This window comes from Enhydra lutris, unplaced genomic scaffold (genome assembly GCF_002288905.1).
Source record: "Enhydra lutris kenyoni isolate GAN:26980312 unplaced genomic scaffold, ASM228890v2 scaffoldscaffold9, whole genome shotgun sequence".
Taxonomy (NCBI): Eukaryota; Metazoa; Chordata; class Mammalia; order Carnivora; family Mustelidae; genus Enhydra; species Enhydra lutris.
In genome coordinates, this window is record NW_019154093.1 from 50,914,104 (window position 1) to 50,933,625 (window position 19,522).

Consider the following 19,522-nt stretch of genomic DNA (forward strand, 5'->3'; position numbering starts at 1 on the left):
ATTTCATGTAGCCTCAGCACTCCATGCGCCCCCCCCAACTCCCACTTTCAGGTTGCCCTTGATCATCGCCAGTTTTCTCCTTAAAACTGTTCACCAAAACCACTAGATGCCCAACGAAATTATTCATCATACTTTAAAATAACCAGCCTTGAAGTGACAACATGTGCCCACATGTACCTACCTCTGCAAGCCATCCCCTCTAAGGCCTATCTTAGGAAGTGTGTGGAGCAATAGATGCCTTTCAGAATTGCCCTGGAAGATCCTAAGGTGTCCTAATTAGGCAGAACCTTTTGGGCCCTCCAGCAGGTGCGTCCTCAGTAGCACTTGTTCAGCCCTCAGCTCTAGTATCACTTAGAGTTAGCTGTTCACATGTCTGCTTCCCTCCCCAGATCGCTAGCTCTCTGAGGGCAGGGACTATGCATTCCTATCCTTGTAATCCGGCATCCAGCCCTGGACTGAGAAGTCAGTAGGCTTAAATATTTGTTGTATCAAGGAGTTGATTGGAAAAGCATAGATTTGGAAGCAAGCATGTATGAAATCCAATCCTGGCTTTATCTACTATGTGGTTTGGGGTGAGTTTCTTAACCTTTCTGAGCCCTGGTTTCCTAAAAACAGGTTACAGTAGCCAATTGACAAGGAGTTAGGAGGTTGATCATGGGAAATATAGGAAGAGCATATTGTAGATTCTATGTACTCTGGTTCTTACTCCACAGGTGTAACGGACCTTCGCTGTGCATCAGCAATGCACCTGAGACCTGAGCTGGGTGCAGAAGAGCTGAAGAGAGGAAGGCTGTCAGGCCTAAACTTAGGGTGGATCAGTCACTAAATGGTTTCATGCCCCTCATTTCTTCTGCATGGGTCTCCTTACCCTAAATATGAGAAAGTGCCTAGTTTTCCATCGCTCCTCTTCTTCATGCCATACTATCAGCAGTACCGTAGTCTTTCTTCTCTACCGCATTGCTAATACTCAAGAATATTTCACAATTATGGAAGTGATGATGTCATATCCCAGTGGAATAAGAATCAGGAAAGCCTCTCATCCTAAAAGTACAACGTAGCATGCTTTGTTATTACAATTAGATAACTATTCTTTATGAGAAAAAGCAGTTAATTGGAGTCAGCCACAGGGAGAGTGGATTCAGATGTTTTCTGGGGCGCTTAAAAGTATATCCAACGGGACTCTGCTCACTGCCAGAAGTGAGCTGATTAGGAAACTTAAAAGATTTGTTAGAACAATGAACTCCTTTCTAAACATTCTTCAAACCTACCTTAAGCAAGAGAGGAAAAGAAAATGGTACCTTAAAAGAACTGCCCAGTGTCAGCTGTTGATGGCCTGTGTTAATAGGATGATGGAAAAGTCCCAGCATGTGGGTAATTTTTCAAAAATCCATTTAGCTTAAAAAAAAATTTAGCTTTGACTTTAAAATACATAGTTAATGTGTGGCAATATTAGGGTGAAAGTAGTTTTTCCCCGTGTATATTACCTGTTAAATGTTAGGTAGGGGTGTGTGTATGTGTGTGTGTGTGTAGTAAGCACGCATATATATGAATGCATATGTACATGTGCACATGCGTGTTTACAGATTGACAATCTCTAAGCTCAAAAGGGAAAACACTATTAACTAGTAAGCTTTGCTTTTCAATTAAAACATTGTGTTGATAAGTCATTGTTGAAGTGGGCCATTGATTGAAGGCTCTCTTGAAGACAGAGGTTTGGTTTTTTAATCAAATATTTTAAGTTCCTACTATGAGCAAAACATTATGCTGTGGGTGAGGCAGAGGCACAGCTTGTCCCTTGACTTTTATGTGTTTGAAGGTTTTCAGGAATCCTCAAAGTCTGGGCAATTTCATTTCCTTCAAAAGTAACATGAATCCTTTCCACTTTCACTAGCATGTTGAACCTCCTACCTATGCTTAGTTCTAGGCCCAATTTTCTTCTCACCCTCTCCCAAGACTTCAGTTGCTATCTAAAAATTCTATCTCCTAAATGTGTACCTCCAGCCCACTCATCTGTTTTGAGCACCAGACTCAGTCCCACATTAAATCTCTGCTTGGATGTAGATGGTACCCAAAATTCAGTGTATTCAACTAAACCTGGAAGTGCCATCTAAGTGAAGTTACCACCATCCATCCAGTTCCATGACACTTCCATCTCCTTCATTCTCTATATCTAGTCCACCACTAAGTCATGCTGATTTTCTTGGATAAAAATCTTTTAAATCCACGCACTTCCTCTCCTTGTCCATAGTCACCACTCTAGTCTGGATCACCATGATCTCTTGCATGGATGACTGCAGCAGACCACCTCTCACTGGCACCCCTCCATCCCCTTTGGCTCATCTCTAATTCTCTTTTTCAAAATGCAAATCTGATCAGGTCACCCCCTTTACATAAGGCCATTTAGCAAGTTTTATTGCTCATAGACAAAAATCCAGAATCCTCAATGTGGCCTCCAACACCTGCATGGCTCCCTTGACTGTATGTATACATTCCTGCCGAAGATTCTGGAATAATCTTCACCTGATTTTATTCTGTTAACTTCTGCCTTCTTTCTAGACCTTACCCCAAGTGAAACTTGCATGGGAATGCATCTGCTGGCTCCTTAAACTGCCATAGTACAGTATACCTGTCCTTTATAGCACTTACCACAATGTGCAGCTGTGAATTTAGTTGTATGATTACTGATTATCATCTCTCCCCACAGGACTGTAGGTCCACAAGAGAGCAGACCATGTCTGTTCGCTCTTTAGTGTATTCCTAGCAGGAGAGCTGGCAGGAGCTTTGTTCTGAAGGATTTCCCAAGCCTAGTTAAGCTATTTGGAATTCATCTTTAAGGCAATAGAAGGTTTGGTGGATTTTAAGCAGGGGAGCAATGTGATTAGATGTACACTGTGGAAGAATCACTTTGGATGAGGTATAGATAAATCCAGACAAATACTCCTGAAAGAGAAATGAGGCAAAGTCACAGTAATGGTAGATCCTTGCCATTTTTTCTCTATTCTACTTTTCCTATCCCTCCTTTCTAAATCCAGTGAGATAAATTACCCATAGAACCTCTCAGATGCTTGGTCATCATAAAGTCATGTGACTGCTGGTTGAGTTCCTAAGTATATGCTTGACACTAGGAATAATAAGATGATTCAGGCCCAGTTGTGTATTCCCAGCCCACATCTCCCACTCTGATGGAAGAGACTGCTCAATAAGAAGAGAGTATGATCCAGCGTGGAAAGTGCTGCAATGGGAGTTTGAATGGAGTTCTCGAATGCAGAGAAGGTTATAACTAAAACAGTTCCCTGGTGGGGCCAGAAAATGCCTCACAGAGGAGGTGGCATGCGAACTAGGATGAACTAGATAGGAATGGTGGATTGTATCAAGTAGACACAAATGAGGGAGCATTGTAAGTGTCTGGAATAGCACATGCAAAGGCCCAGAACTATGAAAGGGCACAGCATACTGGAGAATGGCTTTAGCTCTGTGATTTCACAGCTGTAGAGAGGATATGTGGGGATGGGGATGGGGAAGGTGGTAGGAGAAGGGAAAAGACAGGTGCATGGGGGCCGTATTGTACAGGGCCTGGTGTTCTTAATTCAGGAGTATGAGTATCATCCTGTGAGTTGCCAGAAATCATGAAACCACTCCTAATATCTCTGGATTAAAAACCAATTCATGAGGAAGCACTTCATCTGAAGGGCCTAATGGTTTATGAGGAAAACAATGACTGAGCCAATAAGAGCGACAATGTCCTGAGCCCAAGAAACACAAGAATGATTATGGTCCTGAGAGGAAAAGTGGAATCTGGGCCTCTGAGGGAAGAGAGGGCCACGGATCTAGCAAGCTGGCCAGGGCCTGCCCCTAGGAGACTGAGTAGTAAGCCGAGCCACACACTCTTGCATGCTCCACTGCTCCAAGATTCTGGGTTTGTGTTTTGCAGTTCCATGGAGAATGGGAGGCCGCCAGATCCTGCAGACTGGGCCGTGATGGATGTTGTCAACTATTTCCGAACAGCAGGATTTGAGGAGCAAGCTAGTGCTTTTCAGGAGCAGGTAAGTCGGTCCAGAGAAACCCACAATGAACACAGTTACCTCTTCCTCGTGGCAGGCAGAGGGAGCAAGGAGGAAGAGGACCAGAGAGCAGTGAGGGATCTATGAGGCTCTGCATGTCCTCTGCATAAACACCCATCATGCTGGACTGCTGAGGAGGGTGGGAAAGAGGAGAAGGAAAGTGACGAGCAAATGATTCCTTCCTGAGAGAGGGGAACCCAATCCCTGGGACACAGTCTCAGCTGCAGGAAGGAGGGCTAACACTCATTTACATCTGCATCTGCTGAAAGATGGGACGGCTCTACCTTCACCACAGACACACTGGAAAGCAGAAAGTGAGAGGAAAGGGAAATGAGGGGTAGATCTGACTAGAGACATACAGCACTGTCCGTTACCGGTCCCGGCACCAACTGAGCTAGGAAACCCCCTCCAATTTGTGTTCCAGGTACTTAACAAGGTAGAGTGGAAAGAGTAGATTTAGAGTCAAATCCTGTTTCTTCTAACTCTGTGTGACCCTGGGCGAGTTCCTATCTCTCTCTCTGAGTCTTGCTTCACATCAATGCCCAACTTGATAGGTGGTAGTGTGAGGATTAAGGGACCTTGTCCACACAGTGCCTAGGGTAGGTCCTGGTACAGTGTTGATGTCCCCAAAGTGCTAGTTCCCTTCCCTTGGATCCAGGGTTCATATTGGAAGGAGGGAGTAGGGGGTCCCTCTCCATTATCTGGGTGTTTCCTGACTCCCATTTTTTAGGCTGGGCCAGCTCTCTAAACATAGTGCCCAAAGGGGCTTTGACCATGAGGAAGCAAATTGAGGGGACATGTTGTGGTCCACACCAGACCAGCTCTATAGGGAAACAGAGATCCTATCTCCCTATCAGTGAAGGCTGTAGTTTTCTAAGCATTACGTTTACTTCTCCGGTTTTGTAATATAATCAGTAGAATTATAAATTGAAGAATGTGTCTGGCTGCTTCTTCCATATCCATTTAGCTCTCTTATTCTCTTAAGCCGGGTTTGGCTAGTGAAACTTTATATATATATATCTCAATCTCTAAATCTCCTTCAATATTTTCTTCAAACCTGATCTCTCTCTTTCTCTCTCATTCTCTCTCTCTCTATACACACACACACACACACACACACACACACACACACACACACACACACATAGTTGTTGCTATTGGTAATTTGGAAAATTTGCTGAAATAGCAGCTTAAATCACTTCACACTCACAAGAATAGCTAAAATTAGAAAGATTTATAAATTTAAACGTTCAAGAGGAGGGAGAACAAACACATTTTCCTTTATTGTTGGTGGGGATGTAAAATACTCATACATCTACCCCATGATCCAGCAGTTTAAATCCTGAGTATTTACCCAAGGGAAATGAAAACATATGTCCACAGATTTATCCAGAATTATTCTTAGTGGCTTTATTCATAATAGTCCAAAACTGGAAGCCTAAGTGTTCATCACTGGGAGAATGTGGTAGAGTCACACAATGGAATACCACTCGTAATCCAAAAGAACAAACTAGTAATATGTAAAGCAGTTTGGATGAGTCTCAAAGTATCATACTGAGTAAGAGAACCCTAACAGAGGAGTTCATATTGAACAGTTCCTTCCTATCTTAGCCCATTTGGGCTGCTATAATGAAAATACTATAAACTGGGTAGCTTATAAGCAATAAACATTTACTTCTTACAGTTCCGGAGGCTGGGGATTCCAAGACTAAAGAAACTGTAGACTGGGTGTCTGGTGAGGGCCTGCATCCTAGACAGCTATCTTTTTGCTGTGTCCTCACATGGAGGAAGGGATGAGTGAGCTCTCTGGGACTCCTTTTGGAAGGGCACTAATCTGTATAATCACCTCCCAAGGGCCCTACCTTCTAACACCATAATCAATTATCTCTAATACTCCCTGGAGATTACATTTCAACATATGAATCTTGGGGAGACATAAACATTCAAACCATAGCAATTTCATCTAGATGAAAGTTGAGAACAGGAAAACACATCATTGGTAGCAAGAATTAAACAGTGGTTGCCTCGGATAGGTGGGAGTGGAGAATGGCTGGAAAGCGGCATGAAGGAACATTCTGGGTCCCAGTGAGGGTCTGGGCTACAGGCATCTGCTTCAGTAGAGGTACTGCAGATGCACAGACATGTACAGATGTTACAGATCTATGGGCTACATAGCCATTACATTTTACCTCAAAAGAAAAGGAACTGTAAAAAACATGAAGCAATTAGTCGTAGGCAAACTAAAGTGTTTAGGGGAATACACTGATTTATACAACTTACTTTGAAATGCATCAAAATAAGGGTTGACAGTTGGATAGAAGAATGAGTAGAGGGATAGACATATGATAAAGCAAGTATAGAAAATGTTAACTGTAGAGTCTAGGTGGTGGTCATACGGGTGTTCACTGTATGTTCTTACAACTTCATGTTTGAAATTTTTTTTAATAATATTTTATTTATTCACTTAACAGAGAGAGACTGAGATCACAGGTAGGCAGAGAGGCAGGCAGAGAGGGAGGGGGAAGCACGCTCTCTGCTGATCAGAGAGCCCGATGCAGGGCTCGATCCCAGGACCCTGAGATCGTGACCCAAGCTGAAGGCCGAGGCTTAACCCACTGAGCCACCCTGGTGCCCCTGAAAATTTTTATAATTAAATCATGGGGGGAAAAAGCTCAGGTGGAAAGGTGAAGGCCTATCAGCTAGAACATATTTTATTGTAGTTTTTAGTGGAGTAATATCCATTTGTGTCATTATAGTTGAATAGCTCTCTTCTGAAATTAAATTTAAATAATATTGTAAAAGGTTAACAAAAAAAAAAAAAAAAAAAGGACTTAGCTAAAAGGTCTCTTGGCCCAATTCCCAGCTGTCCAAAAGCATTTTTAAGATTGGGCTTTTATTCAGACTCCTCTGAGGCAGTTGTCCCAGATTGGGTGGGGGGTATCCTTTGGGCCTTCCAGATTCTGTGCAGGACCTCAGAATGGAGCTGGCCAGCTCTGAGCTTGGCCCAGAAATGGACCCTTTCTCCCAGGAATGACATCATTCTGGAGTCAGCAATACTGGGAAGCAAAAGAGAACAAACTCTCCCAAAGGTCTTCATTCAGAAGTCTTTCAAGTGGGGAAAGGGCATCATCTTGCTACTGTGCTGAGCCCAACTCAGGAGCCTGAGAAATGAATTCCCAGGGCACTGGAGTTTTGCAAGCATGGTCTAGAAGCTCAAGCTCCTTCATTCTCATGGAAGGGCAATTGAGTAGAGGAAAGAGTCTCCCTTGAATTATTCCCTGGAAGTGATCCAAATCTTCCTCCTGCAGTGTAATTCTCATCCTCTTTCCTCTTCTCTTTAAAGGAGGTAGAGGGAGGGCAAGGAGGGAACCACTAGTCAGGCTCAGCCTGATAAGACAAGTAGCTGCTGTGATTTCCATGAGGACTGAGAATCAGCATCCTTTACCAGGTTACCCTGCCTCTTCCGTCATCATGCCTCAGAAAGCTTTATGTTTCACCTTCAAGGATCTTCCTGTTAGTGAACCTCAAGCTCACCCTAGGTGGGAAGGCCACCACCCCCAGCCCAAACACGTGACCCTTCCAGGCACATCTTCTAGGTCATGACAACTGAGAAGCTATAAGAAGGACCACATGCTGAAATCTCAAGAAAAACTTTGCCCTGCCATTGGACAGAAACAGGACCCGGCTGGAAAGTACCCTTACACCACCTCGGAAAAGGGCAGGTCCAGAAAATATAGTACAGTTGCCAGTGATATGGGGAGCTTAGTTTCATGGCTAACTGTCGCACGCTGAATGTTTTTGCCCCCTCCCCCAATTTCCCAAATTCATTTGTAGAAACCCTAACTCCCAACATGATGATATTATATGGTGGGCTTTTGGAGATAGTCAGATTTAGATGAGGTCGTGAGTGCGGAGCCCTCATGATGGGAGTAGTTTCCTGAGGAGAAGAGACCAGAGAGCTGTCTCTGTCTTTCTCTGCCATGTGAGGATGCAGCAAGAGGATAGCCATCCATCAGCCAGGAAGAGGGCCTCACCAAGAACCTGACCATGCCAGCACTGTGAGCTTAGACTTTCAGCCTCCAGAACTGTGATCAGAACTTAGAGCTGACTTAAATAGTGTTGTTGATGCTGGACATGTCCACCCTCGGCTGGGCTGAGTTTCAGGAGAATATCTGACTTTATGGTGTGGTCTCACAGTATGATACTGGATGTTCTGTTGCTGTAGCAACCAAACACAGATGTGGCTTTCTAGTAGCATACCTCCCTGGAAGATATCAGGCCACTGAGCGAGGTTAATCCAAAGGGTAAAAATGGCACCCCATGTTTCTATGGTATGAAGCATCTGGTGAAGCTGGTGATCTTTGCATGACCTCCTTTCTTTGAGCAGGGATACTGCCACATGACAATGATTTCCATTAAGTTTCCTTCTGGTGCAATGATCTCTATCAAGTTTTCTTCCGGAAAACCTCTTTTGAGCCTGCAGTGCAAGCCACAACTATAAGCCAAAAGAACTGTCAAAAGGGAAGTTCTAAGCCCCTGCTCACCCCCACCATGACCCAATGTCAGCAGTATGTGCATTTCAAGTTGTTTTACTGTTCTGGCCATTCCCCTTTAAGACCAGTGATATCCCTCTTCCTTCACTCATTGACCTCATTAACATAGTGCTCCAGAGGGTTCACTGGCCAGTAAGAGCAGGAGGCAGTGGGAGTCCTTCCTAGAGGAGGCAATAATGACGACTCTGTCAGTACTCTCTTTCCCATAGACACCGTGGGGTGGTGGCTTTTTTCCCAAGTGTCCCCTGGCAGGCAGATCTCTCATGCTGTGGTGACTCCTAGTTTCTTTTCTCTTGATTGACATTGGTCACTAGAGGATCCTGAAGAGTTTCCCTTTTCAGGACTCAGATTTCTATAACATGAACATTGATGTAAGTAGGCAGAATATTGGTCAAGCTGCTGCATTAATAGCCAAGTGTTAGCTTAGGACTGGCCTTCATGAAGTATGCTTTCAATGCACAGCACAGAGCCCAAAACTACTTGAGATGTTATATATACACAGTTTGATTTTGGTGACTAGATGATAAAAAATTGGCACTTGCCCATGGATATGGGTTGCCTGGTTTCCAAGAGTCAAAGGTAGTTCAGGAATTTTGCTTTCCTAAGAGCGTTAGTTTTTTAGAGAACCTTTTGACTAACTTCCTTACAAAGCATCTCTACCTTCCTCACAGAACATTTAAGACAAGGTTTATGGTGTCAGCCTCTGAAGGCTAAGCGAGCACCATTCTCAGGTGGAAAACCATTTCCATTGACAGTGTTGTTAGTTGCCAGTTAAGGAATGCTGGCAGCTCTGTACGGCACCATCACCATTCAAATTGGACCGTAATGCAGGTCCCAGACAACTCTGCCCCTCGTAATGTAGTCACTTCACTTCCATGTCTTCGTCTGTCTGACTCGCATACTCAGATTATATATGAAGAAGATGGAAGACAGCGATCTGCCATTCAGTCAGTGTCATATAATTCATATTGTTTGGATCCCTCAAACTTACAAGTGAGCAACATCAGTGATTCTATTTCTTTCTTTCTTTCTTTCTTTCTTTCTTTCTTTCTTTCTTTCTTTCTTTCTTTTTTTAAAGATTTTATTCATTTATTTGACACAGAGAGAGAGATCACAAGTAGGCAGAGAGGCAGGCAGAGAGAGTGGGGGAAGCAGGCTCCCCGCTGAGTAGAGAGCCAGACATGGGGCTCGATCCCAGGACCCTGATATCATGACCTGAGCTGAAAGCAGAGGCTTAACCCACTGAGCCACCCAGGTGCCCCAGTGATTCTGTTTCTAGAACAAATGTATCACTGATAATTTTTTTCTCAGAGTATCATGACAATATAGTATGCAATTCATGGTGACAAATTAATTTTACTCTACTATCTCCTTACTTTCCCCAAACCACTTGGATAAGAGCAGTATTTTACTCTGAAATGCCCAACTGGTTGTTTAAGCCATTCATTTGAAATGCAAAGATTGGCATTTTTTTCAGAGGACTATTTGCTAACTTTCTGAAGCCACTGACTTAACAAATGTGAGTAAAAATTCTCACTGCTACAAATTGCCAAACAACACTACTTCCAAAAGAAGTAGGAAAGTGGGGAGGCCAATCAGAGCAACTCTGAGCCTAGTAGCCTAAGTAATGGCCAGATGGATTTCAACTGTAGTGATTTTCTGGATATTTCTTTTTTTTTTTTAAGATTTTATTTATTTACCTATAAATAAATAAAGAAGAAGCAAGAGAGACAAAGTGAACACGATCTGGGAGAGGGGCAGCAGGAGAGGGAGAAGCAGACTCCCTGCTGAGCAGGGAGCCCCATGTGGGGCTTTTAGCCCCAGGACCCCAAGATCATGACCTGAGCCGAAGGCAGACGCTTAACCAACTGAGCCACCCAGGTGCCCCTGTGGTGGATATTTCTCCTTAGACCCAGGACAAATCCGAGTTTTGGGAGGCCTAAAGCTTTTACAATTTTAAGAGCCCTCCTTGGGGAAAGAAGTTCGAAAATATGAATACAAAATTACTGAGGCAAAAGTTAAGCTTCATTAGCTTCATGGTAAACCCAGCTCTGAGTGAGACCAGTTAAAACCTCACAAATTGGAAGTAATTGTTGTTACTTTATCAGCACTTTATAATACCAACTACTGAAAATATTTAAGGTGACTTGACACCTGATACTTCTTAACAGTTGAAGGTTCTGAAATGCTTAAAATATTTTATAACATAATCAATAGGGGAAGTGGCAACTCAAACTCTGCTGATGTGTCCTTCCAGTCTATAAATATTTAGGAAGTACTCAAAAAGCAAACGGATGGTGCTAGCAATAAGATACCAGCCAAGAATATTGAAAGCAAAACTGATAAGGAAAGGACCTTTTGAGTTTTTGATTGAAATAGAGTAGATTTCTCTGAACCAAAAATCTCCAATGGTTGTTTAAGTCATTTATTTGAAATGAGACCAGTTGTAAGACATTATCACCTAACCAGGTACAAGCGTAGTGCTTCTTTGGCTTTTTCACTCATTCAAGTGTTCCAATAGTTGTTGTAGCTTTTTCTAACACTTATTAAAATGAATATAAAACTCTTGAAGTAAATAATGTCCATTACTGCGAGTATTGTTTTATTTTAACAAACCACCTGAAACCATTGTAGGTATGGGGACCATTTGAAGGAAACACAGAATTCCTGGCAGGGGAAGATCAAATACAAAGGCATGAGGATATGAGAAAAACATGATTTATCATGAGAATTCCAAGTGCCTTAGAGTAAGACGTGTGGAACAGGGAATGTCAAGGAATAAGACTGAAAGATAAACAGAGGTCCAGAATACAGATAGTCTGCTTTGCCTGGCAGAAGAGAGACTTCACCTGAAAGGCACTGGGAAACCATGGAAGGATATTAAGTGGGAAGTGAGTGCCAGGATGAGATTTGTGGTTTTGAAAGATCAAAGATCAGTCTATTGGCAATGTGGAGAATGGATTGGAGGTCAAGAAGATGGAAGGTGGGAATGCTGCTGCAATAATTCTACTGGGCAAAGGAGGAGATGGGTTAGAAAATCTGGGGAAGATGGGCAGAAGAATTTAGTGGATCACTGGCAATGGAGGTTGAAGATTTGTCCCATTTCTCTTCTCTGCCATAACCCAAGACTGAGTTCACTACCCACAGGTGGGAAAGTGAGGGGCTTGGATGACTGCCAAGTTTCCAGGTTGGGTGGTTGTAAAGTTGTGCCATGAACTAGGATGTTTGTGGGAGATAAGTTGTAAAAGGGATATAATGAGCACAGTTTGGGGCATATTAAATTTGAAGGCCTGTGGTACATCCAGGTGTGTGTATCTAGCAGACAGTTTGGGGGAAGAGTGAGACCTATAGGCAGAGATATGAGGTCATTAGTAGTCATGGGAGAGATGAGAATGAGAGGCATTTAAAAGTGGAAGAGAAAAAGGTCCATGTCAGCACCCTGGGGGAATAACAAAGTTTTAATTGTTTGGAGAAGAAAAGCATCTAGCAAAAGCAACTGAGAAAGAACAGTGGGGGAGGTAGGGAAAGAACCAGTAATGAGAACTTGTACAGAAATCAGTGAAGGAGTAAGTTTCAGAAAAATGCAATGATCAACAAGTTCAGATACCTCAAAAAGGTGAAGCCCCATTGGTGGGGTCTGTGAATGATGGTGGAGTTTCAGTGGAGTTGGGGAAGGGGGAGGGTGGGTGACAGGGAAGTAGAGGACGCTTTCCTCCTTGAGCAGTGAGTGGGAGGCAGGCCAAGTGAAGGGAGAACCAGTAGCTGGAGTGTTATGTAGGCATGAGGGTTCTTGGTTTGTTTGTTTGTTTGTTTGTTTGTTTTTTGTTTTTTAACATATATTATTTGTTTCAGGGTGCAGGTCTGTGATTCATCAGTCTTACACAATTGGCATGAGGGTTCTTTTCTAAGAGAGGAGACACTCAAACTTATTTATATGCAGGAAAATAGCCAAAAGAATTAGGTTAAAATTGAATGAGATTGAGGACAGTTAAATAAAGCAAACTCCCTTAGGATAAGGAAAAGGATGAGATCAAAGAGTATGGAAGGGCAAGGACATGGAGAAATTGGAACCCTCGTGCATTGCTGGTTGGGAATATAAAATGGTACAGCCACTGTAGGAAAGTTTCGTGGGTCTTCAAAAAGTTAAGCATAGAATTACCATATGGCTCAACAATTCTCCACAAAGAATTGAAAAGAGGAACTCAAATAGATACTACAATAGTACACAATTTGTGTACAATAGTACACAAATGTTCATTGCAGCATTATTCACAATTACCAAAAGGTGGAAACAACCCAAGTGTCTATGAACAGGTGGATAGATAAACAAAATATGGTATATCCATACAACAGAATATTAGCCATGAAAAGGAGTGAAGTTCTGACACATGCTATGTGGATAAACCTTGAAAACACTACACTAAGTGAAGTAAACCACTTAAATACTGTATGATTCCATTTATATGAAATATCTAAAATAGGCAACTTCATAGAGATACAAATATTAGAACTTCCAAGGGCTGGGGGAGAGGGGAATTACTGCTTAATAGAGTTTCTGTTTGGGGTGATGAAAGAGTTTAAAAAATAGATGGTAACAATGATTTCACAATGTTGTGACTACAATTAATGCCACTAACTTATACACTTAAAAATGGTTAACTAAGGGCGCCTCAGTGGGTTAAAGCCTCTGCCTTCGGCTGAGGTCATGATCCCAGGGTCCTGGGATCGAGCCCCACATCGGGCTCTCTGCTCAGCAGGGAGTCTGCTTCCCTTCCTCTCTGCCTGCTTGTGATCTCTGCCTGTGAAATACATAAATAAAATCTTAAAAAAAAAAAAAAAAAGGTTAACTACCAAAATGGCCTGCTTCATGTTATACATATTTTACCATAATAAAATGTAATGTTGGCCATAATATACATGATTCCGTTCATTCAGTTTGGTCAATAAAATATTCAATGCTTTCATTTTTTTTTTTGTTTAAAAAAAATGAAGGGATTAATTCTGAGCAAGACAGGGATGTCTTTCTCTATCCTTCCTGTTTTTCCTCTATCCTTCCTGTGCTCTGGGGGCATAGGTGAGGATGTGTACATATCTAGCTAAGATTGCCCTTGTCCCCAGGGACATTAAGGGAGTTCCCAACAGACTCTTATTTCCTTTGCTAAACAAGAAGCAAGCTCCTGTGCTTGGAGTGGACAGAATGGGGAGAGGTTTAATAAGGAACTGGAGGAGAGCAGTGAGTTTAAGAGTGGCCATCAAGGGGAATGAGAGAGAGCTGACCAAGGATACATAGAAGAACTGTCGAGTAATTTTCCTGACCCAGCTGAGACTGGCACACGGCTTCTGTGTAGGATTTCATCTTCAAATCTTGTTTATTTTCCCCAGCTGCACCAGGCATAGGAGTCAGAGAAGTTGGATTGCTATTCTTCTCCTTGATGGGGTGTTTGTGGCATGGGCACCATGGTTGACTAATGGCCAAAGAGGGCAATTTGAGAGGGCATATAAAAGAATGGTTCAGGGGCACCGGGATGGCTCAGTTGGTTAAGTATCTGCCTTTGGCTCAGGTCATGATCCCAGGGTCCTGGGATCAAGCCCCACATTGGGCCCCTGCTCGGTAGGAAACCTGCTTCTCCCTCTCCCACTCCCCTTCCTTGTGGTCCCTCTCTCACTGTGTCTCTCTCTGTCAAATAAATAAATAAAATCTTTAAAAAAAAAAAAAAAAAGGAATAGTTCACAGGGCCAACCAAGGGGTACAGACTTGATACAAATGAGGAGTCTGAAGGAGACTCATGACCCTGGAGAAAGTGGAATTGAAATGTGAAAATCAGTGTAATGAGAGTGAAGAGTGAGAGATAGGATAGGATTTTGGACTTCAAGTGTTGCAGAGGTAGCACTTTGCTGGTTGATGACATTATTGAAGTTTCTAGAAGTGAAGGTGAAGTTGTGGACATGGTATATTAGAGTGGACTAACTGTTGTCACAAGTAGATGAAAAGATGTATAATGGCTTAATTATAGTAGAAGTTTGTTTCTTATTCATGTAAATAGTCCATGGTGGTCGTGGGAGTGTTCTCCTTCTCTATAATTCAAGAACCCAGGGTGATGGAGGCTGTGTCATCTGCAGTCAGATCAAGGTCATCCAGACGTTGACATTCGGTTGGCATAAAGATAAAGAGGAAAGAGGAGTACATGTAAGTAGTTTTATGGGCCGGGTGTTCACAGAAAGAAGTACACATCATCTCTTCATATGTCATTGGCCAGGACATCGTCACACAGCCACACCAAATTGCAAGGAAATCTAAGAGATGTGTAGTTATGTGTCCTGGAAAAAAGAGCAACCAGCCACCCTTCCTACACTTGAGCCTCAAAGTTATTTTTTAAAGCATCTGCTGTTGTGATGCTGCTACTTAGTTTTATTCTTAAGTCCGGAGGTAAGTTTCAAAAAGGCTAACTTTATAAAGATAGCTGAAGTGAAAAAGCCTTATCTGACCATACATGGGAAGCCTTCACTTCTAATTCTGTTCCTTGTGTCTATTCTGGTAGGTTTTTTTTTTTTTTTTTTAAATCTAGGCAGACATCTCTGTAACCCAGTTTCCTCATTTGATGAAGTGAGTTTCATTCTTTTTCTTCATCAGAAATGTGTATAAGGTTTTTTTGGTAATAGAGCCCCTTTATCACACACTTTGTGCCAGTAGCAAATATTAAATAACAGGGAGATACGCATTAAGTCACTGAAGGCATTAGCCCTCACAATGAGCCAAAATGGATTTTGTGTCGAATTTAAGGGCAAGACCCATTTTGCTTCTGACTGTTGCCTTAACAAATGAGGTAAAGACTTCTTTTTGAGCCACATAGATGTATTTTTTTCTATAAACAAGCTGCTCAGTGTTGGTTTTTTAAACTAGATGAAATCTTTCTAATATGTATATTATCCACCTCATATTTTCTGCCAGTAGGGATGCAAGGCAGGCACAGCATCAGCTGAGAGTCATTGGCTGATAATGTTGAGCTCATAGTCACTCCCCTCACATTGAGCTGTGGGGGCGGGGGAGGGGGGGAATTGTAAAGGACACCAAAGAGGAATTTCCTCCTCAGAAGAGAGTTTGTTCCAACAACTATGTGAGGAGATTCAAAGGGTCTTGGTATAGACTGGAGTGGTTCACCATCTTACTTTCCAAAATTATATGGAAGTTGTTCTGAAAACAAACTCTGTATCTTGGTAAGGAAAGGTCCTTTAAGGAAACATGATGAATTACTACAGAGTACTAGGTGTGCCTCAAAATGCGTCCCCCGCTGATATTAAGAAGGCTTACCACCAGTTAGCTCTTCAGGTACATCCAGACAAGAACCCAGAAAACAGGGAGGCAGCTGAGGAGAAATTCAAACAAGTAGCAGAAGCCTATGACGTCTTGTCTGATGCCAAGAAACGCAACAACTATGACAAGTCCAAAGAGAACCACATCAAAATGGAAAATACAGGTGACTGCAGAGACAAAAACTGCTTGAAAGAGAAACCACAGTTTGAGAGGCCACACTCTGGCTTTCAAAATGTCTTTGAAGATGGAGACTTCTTCTCAGGAGATTGTTTTTCCACTGGTCATGTGGGTAAGGCCAGGAGATTTCACTCCTCCTTCTTTGATGTCATCCCCATATTGGACACAGGATTTTCCACATTTGTATCCCTGGGCTCCAGACCAAGTCCCCCTTCCTCTGGGACATTTGTACCCTTTGTAAGCAGTGGAATGGGAAACTTCAGACTGGTCACCACTTGTAGCCAGATAGTGAATGGCAAGAGAGTTGTTACAAAGAAAGTTCTAGAAAATGTGAGAGGGAAGACTGAAGTGGAAAAGGACAGCCCATTTCATCAAATTCTTCCACATCATGGGTAAGGAGTCTGTGCTTTGTTCTTTCATAGGGAGACTTTCCTGTAAGGATGGTGAGTCTGATGCTTATCAAAGACAGAATTGGAATCTAAGAGTGTGTTGAACTAGAATGGACAGAAGTCAGCTTAGTCCAAACCTCTTGTTTCACAGAGGAAAGAAATAATGGGCCAGATGATACACAAGAAACTAAGAAGCAGCAGAGTTTGGCTGTCATCCCATCTTCTGTTTCTAATTGAGCCTTCTTTTCCTCTGCACTATATTTGGGACAGCAGAAACCACCCCACAAGTATGGCCTTCTGGGTTAGTTGCAGGGCCCTCCTATCGGAAAGCCCACTGACTTCTCTTTGACTTTTTCATTGCCCCTCCTTGCTATTAACCAGTTTCCTCTTTCTTGACAGCCACTGTTTTTCTCTTCTGAACCTCTTCGTACCTCATCATTCCAATTGGCCATATAACAATCTCAATTGAAAGAGCTATCAAGGTGTATTAGCATTTGTAGGGAGAAAGAGTGAAAAGTAAAAGGGTTAAGATTTTTTTTAATAGAGACTTTTAAAAATAGCTAGCATTTATGGAGTACTTGGTAGATATCAGGCATTCTACTTCACCTGTTATCTCAATAATCCTTTCAGCAGTGAAATACAGTAGCTACTTTTCCTCCATCATATAGATAAGGAAATGAGGCTGAGAGAGATTAATAACTTGCCTAGGCCCCACCTAATAAGCAATAAAATAATGTCTTTCTCTAAAACACATGCTTCTCTACTGAGCTATAATATCTAAGGATCCCACTCATTTATTTTTACATCTTGGGTCTTGCTCTCATTGGAAATTTACACATACCATTTCTAAACCTTACTTCCATGCATGAGTACTTGCTGGAACTTATTAAGTAGGCAAAGATTTTTTGCATAAATATTCTTGTCCAACAGGTACTTGGTTACTCTTACATGAAGATAGAAACTGAAACTGACAAATGATTATCCCTAACACAGGGAGGTAAACAGGATCCCAAGATGGTGAACTATCTTTTTGTTTTGACTTTAATCATAACGTACATGCTAAATCATGGGATTTTTTAATATTTATTTAACTGGATCTGGTCACCCTCCAACCCCTTCATTTATGCTAATAAACAGACTGGGGTACAGAGGAGTGGTTACTTGTGGAAAATTACTGATGGAGTCTGCATCAGAAACTCTGTCTTCCATTTCCCAGTCTCATGCTCATTCTAGTACACCATGCTGACTGGCAAAATTTGGATTTCATTTGCATCTCAATCTTTTATAGAAGTTATGTAACAAATGATTCGCTTCCTTAATCAAGGAACTTTTCTGTGTTTGCAGTTTTTATGAGACAAATTTTTGATGTAGTCTTGAGCTTTTTTAATCTCACCGAATTTTCTGAACTTGAACAGGAATACGCCTACATCCCTCTGGCAAAGGGTAGCATTCAGGCAGGGAGCACACTTCCAGAAAGGAAGCAGTAGATGGATTTGGAATTGGAACACATCCTGTTCTTGCTGCTTACTAGTCATTGAGAACCTCCTGTCTGTCAGGCACTGTACTAGGTGCCTTACGTGAATGAATCATTTCTAATCTGTAGAATCCTTCAGGGGTTTATTTTCATTTTGCAAGTGAGGAAACTGAGGCTCAGGAAATTCAGGTCCTTTGTGCAGGCTCACACAATAAGTTGTGGAGAGACAAGGTTCAGACTGCAGTTTGTTTGACCTGGAAGCTCACATTTCCATCATGTTGTGTTCTACTGCCATTCATCTGAGCTGCTGTAGTCATGACCAAAGAGGAATGTTTTGTTGTATGTATGAGTTATATTCATTTCCAGTTTTTAAAATGAGGATTTCCAGATGGAGCTTTCTTTTACCAGCCCTAGTGTGAGGTGAACTGCAGTATGGCTACTGAACAAAGGGAAAATCAAATTGGAGCATGAAACTTGATTTTCCATTTTGTCTTAAATAAAATCCAAATTTCAGCATTTTTCACAGACAACTTGGCTTTTGACAGAAATGCTGAGTTGTAGAAGGGCTTTTTTTGCCAGCAAAGATTAAAAAAAAAAAATTCGGTTAGTCAAGGAAGTTTTCTTGTTGTGTAGAAATGAAAGCAGTGTCATCTCTTCCTGATGCCCATTTAAAATATGTAGGAAGTTAAGTATGAGCAAACAATAACAAAGGAAAGAAGGAGAGCAGGAAGGGCTTTGCTGTTTTTTTAAAGCGTTATAAGTGAGTACATCTTCATCTCAGTCAATCTAAGATAGATGGGAGCTTTGAAGGAACCTGTGATTCAGATTCCTGTGACCTCATAGTGCCTTCAGAACTGCTAGAGTGGTTTCCGCATGTCATAAGCTCCTTTGCCAATTCTCATCCTTACAGCTTTTACTGATGGGCAATCTTTGCGCTTACTAGCTGCGGAAGGAGAAGAAAATATTTTAGATTTGGAAAGTCAAATCCTTTGTCCTTAAATAATTTTCCAGTCTGCCCTGTCAACTAACTGCTTTTTTATGCACCATGTTTTTGAATAGTTGTCTCTCACAAATTAATGTGAGACTTTTTTTTTCTAGTTGTCAGCAAAATAAAGGTTTCCAGAGTTCAAAAACACCAAAAAGCAGTTAGAAGTAATTCCTTGCCCTTCTGCTCTGGTTCATGGTAGGTGGTTGACAAATGACATGAGGACCATAGGCCTGTTGAGGAACAATAAGTGATTATATAACTCATAGCTCAGGAAGCATTTGTGAAAGTAGTATCTCATGGAATCCCATCAGAAACCCCAAATGCCCACATTACCAACTGAGGAAACAGAGGAGGAAGGGATTTACCCAAAGTCACAAAGTGGGTATTTCTTTCTTTCTCTCTCTTTCTCTTTCTCTTTCTTTCTTTTCTTTTTTTTTTTCTTTTTTCTTTTCTTTTCTTTTCTTTTCTTTCTTTCTTTTTCTTTCTTTTCCTTTTCCAGTGATCCTTTTCCCTTCCTTCCTTCCTTCCTTCCTTCCTTCCTTCCTTCCTTCCTTCCTTCCTTCCTTCC

General features: G+C 41.9%; 1 protein-coding gene across 4 annotated transcripts in view; it reads left to right on the top strand.

Annotated features, from left to right (window-relative positions):
- LOC111143496 (sterile alpha motif domain containing 13) overlaps positions 1-19,522 on the top strand; it is a 41,449-nt gene that overhangs the window by 19,283 nt on the left and 2,644 nt on the right. For 3 of the 4 annotated variants that reach the window (XM_022497298.1, XM_022497299.1, XM_022497300.1), the window contains exon 3: positions 3,932-4,043. In XM_022497298.1, coding sequence (XP_022353006.1) covers positions 3,932-4,043 — 112 coding nt within the window. Of the gene's footprint in view, positions 1-3,931; positions 4,044-15,655; positions 16,496-19,522 lie in introns of those variants that run through there. The other variant, XM_022497297.1, reaches the window with a different exon arrangement.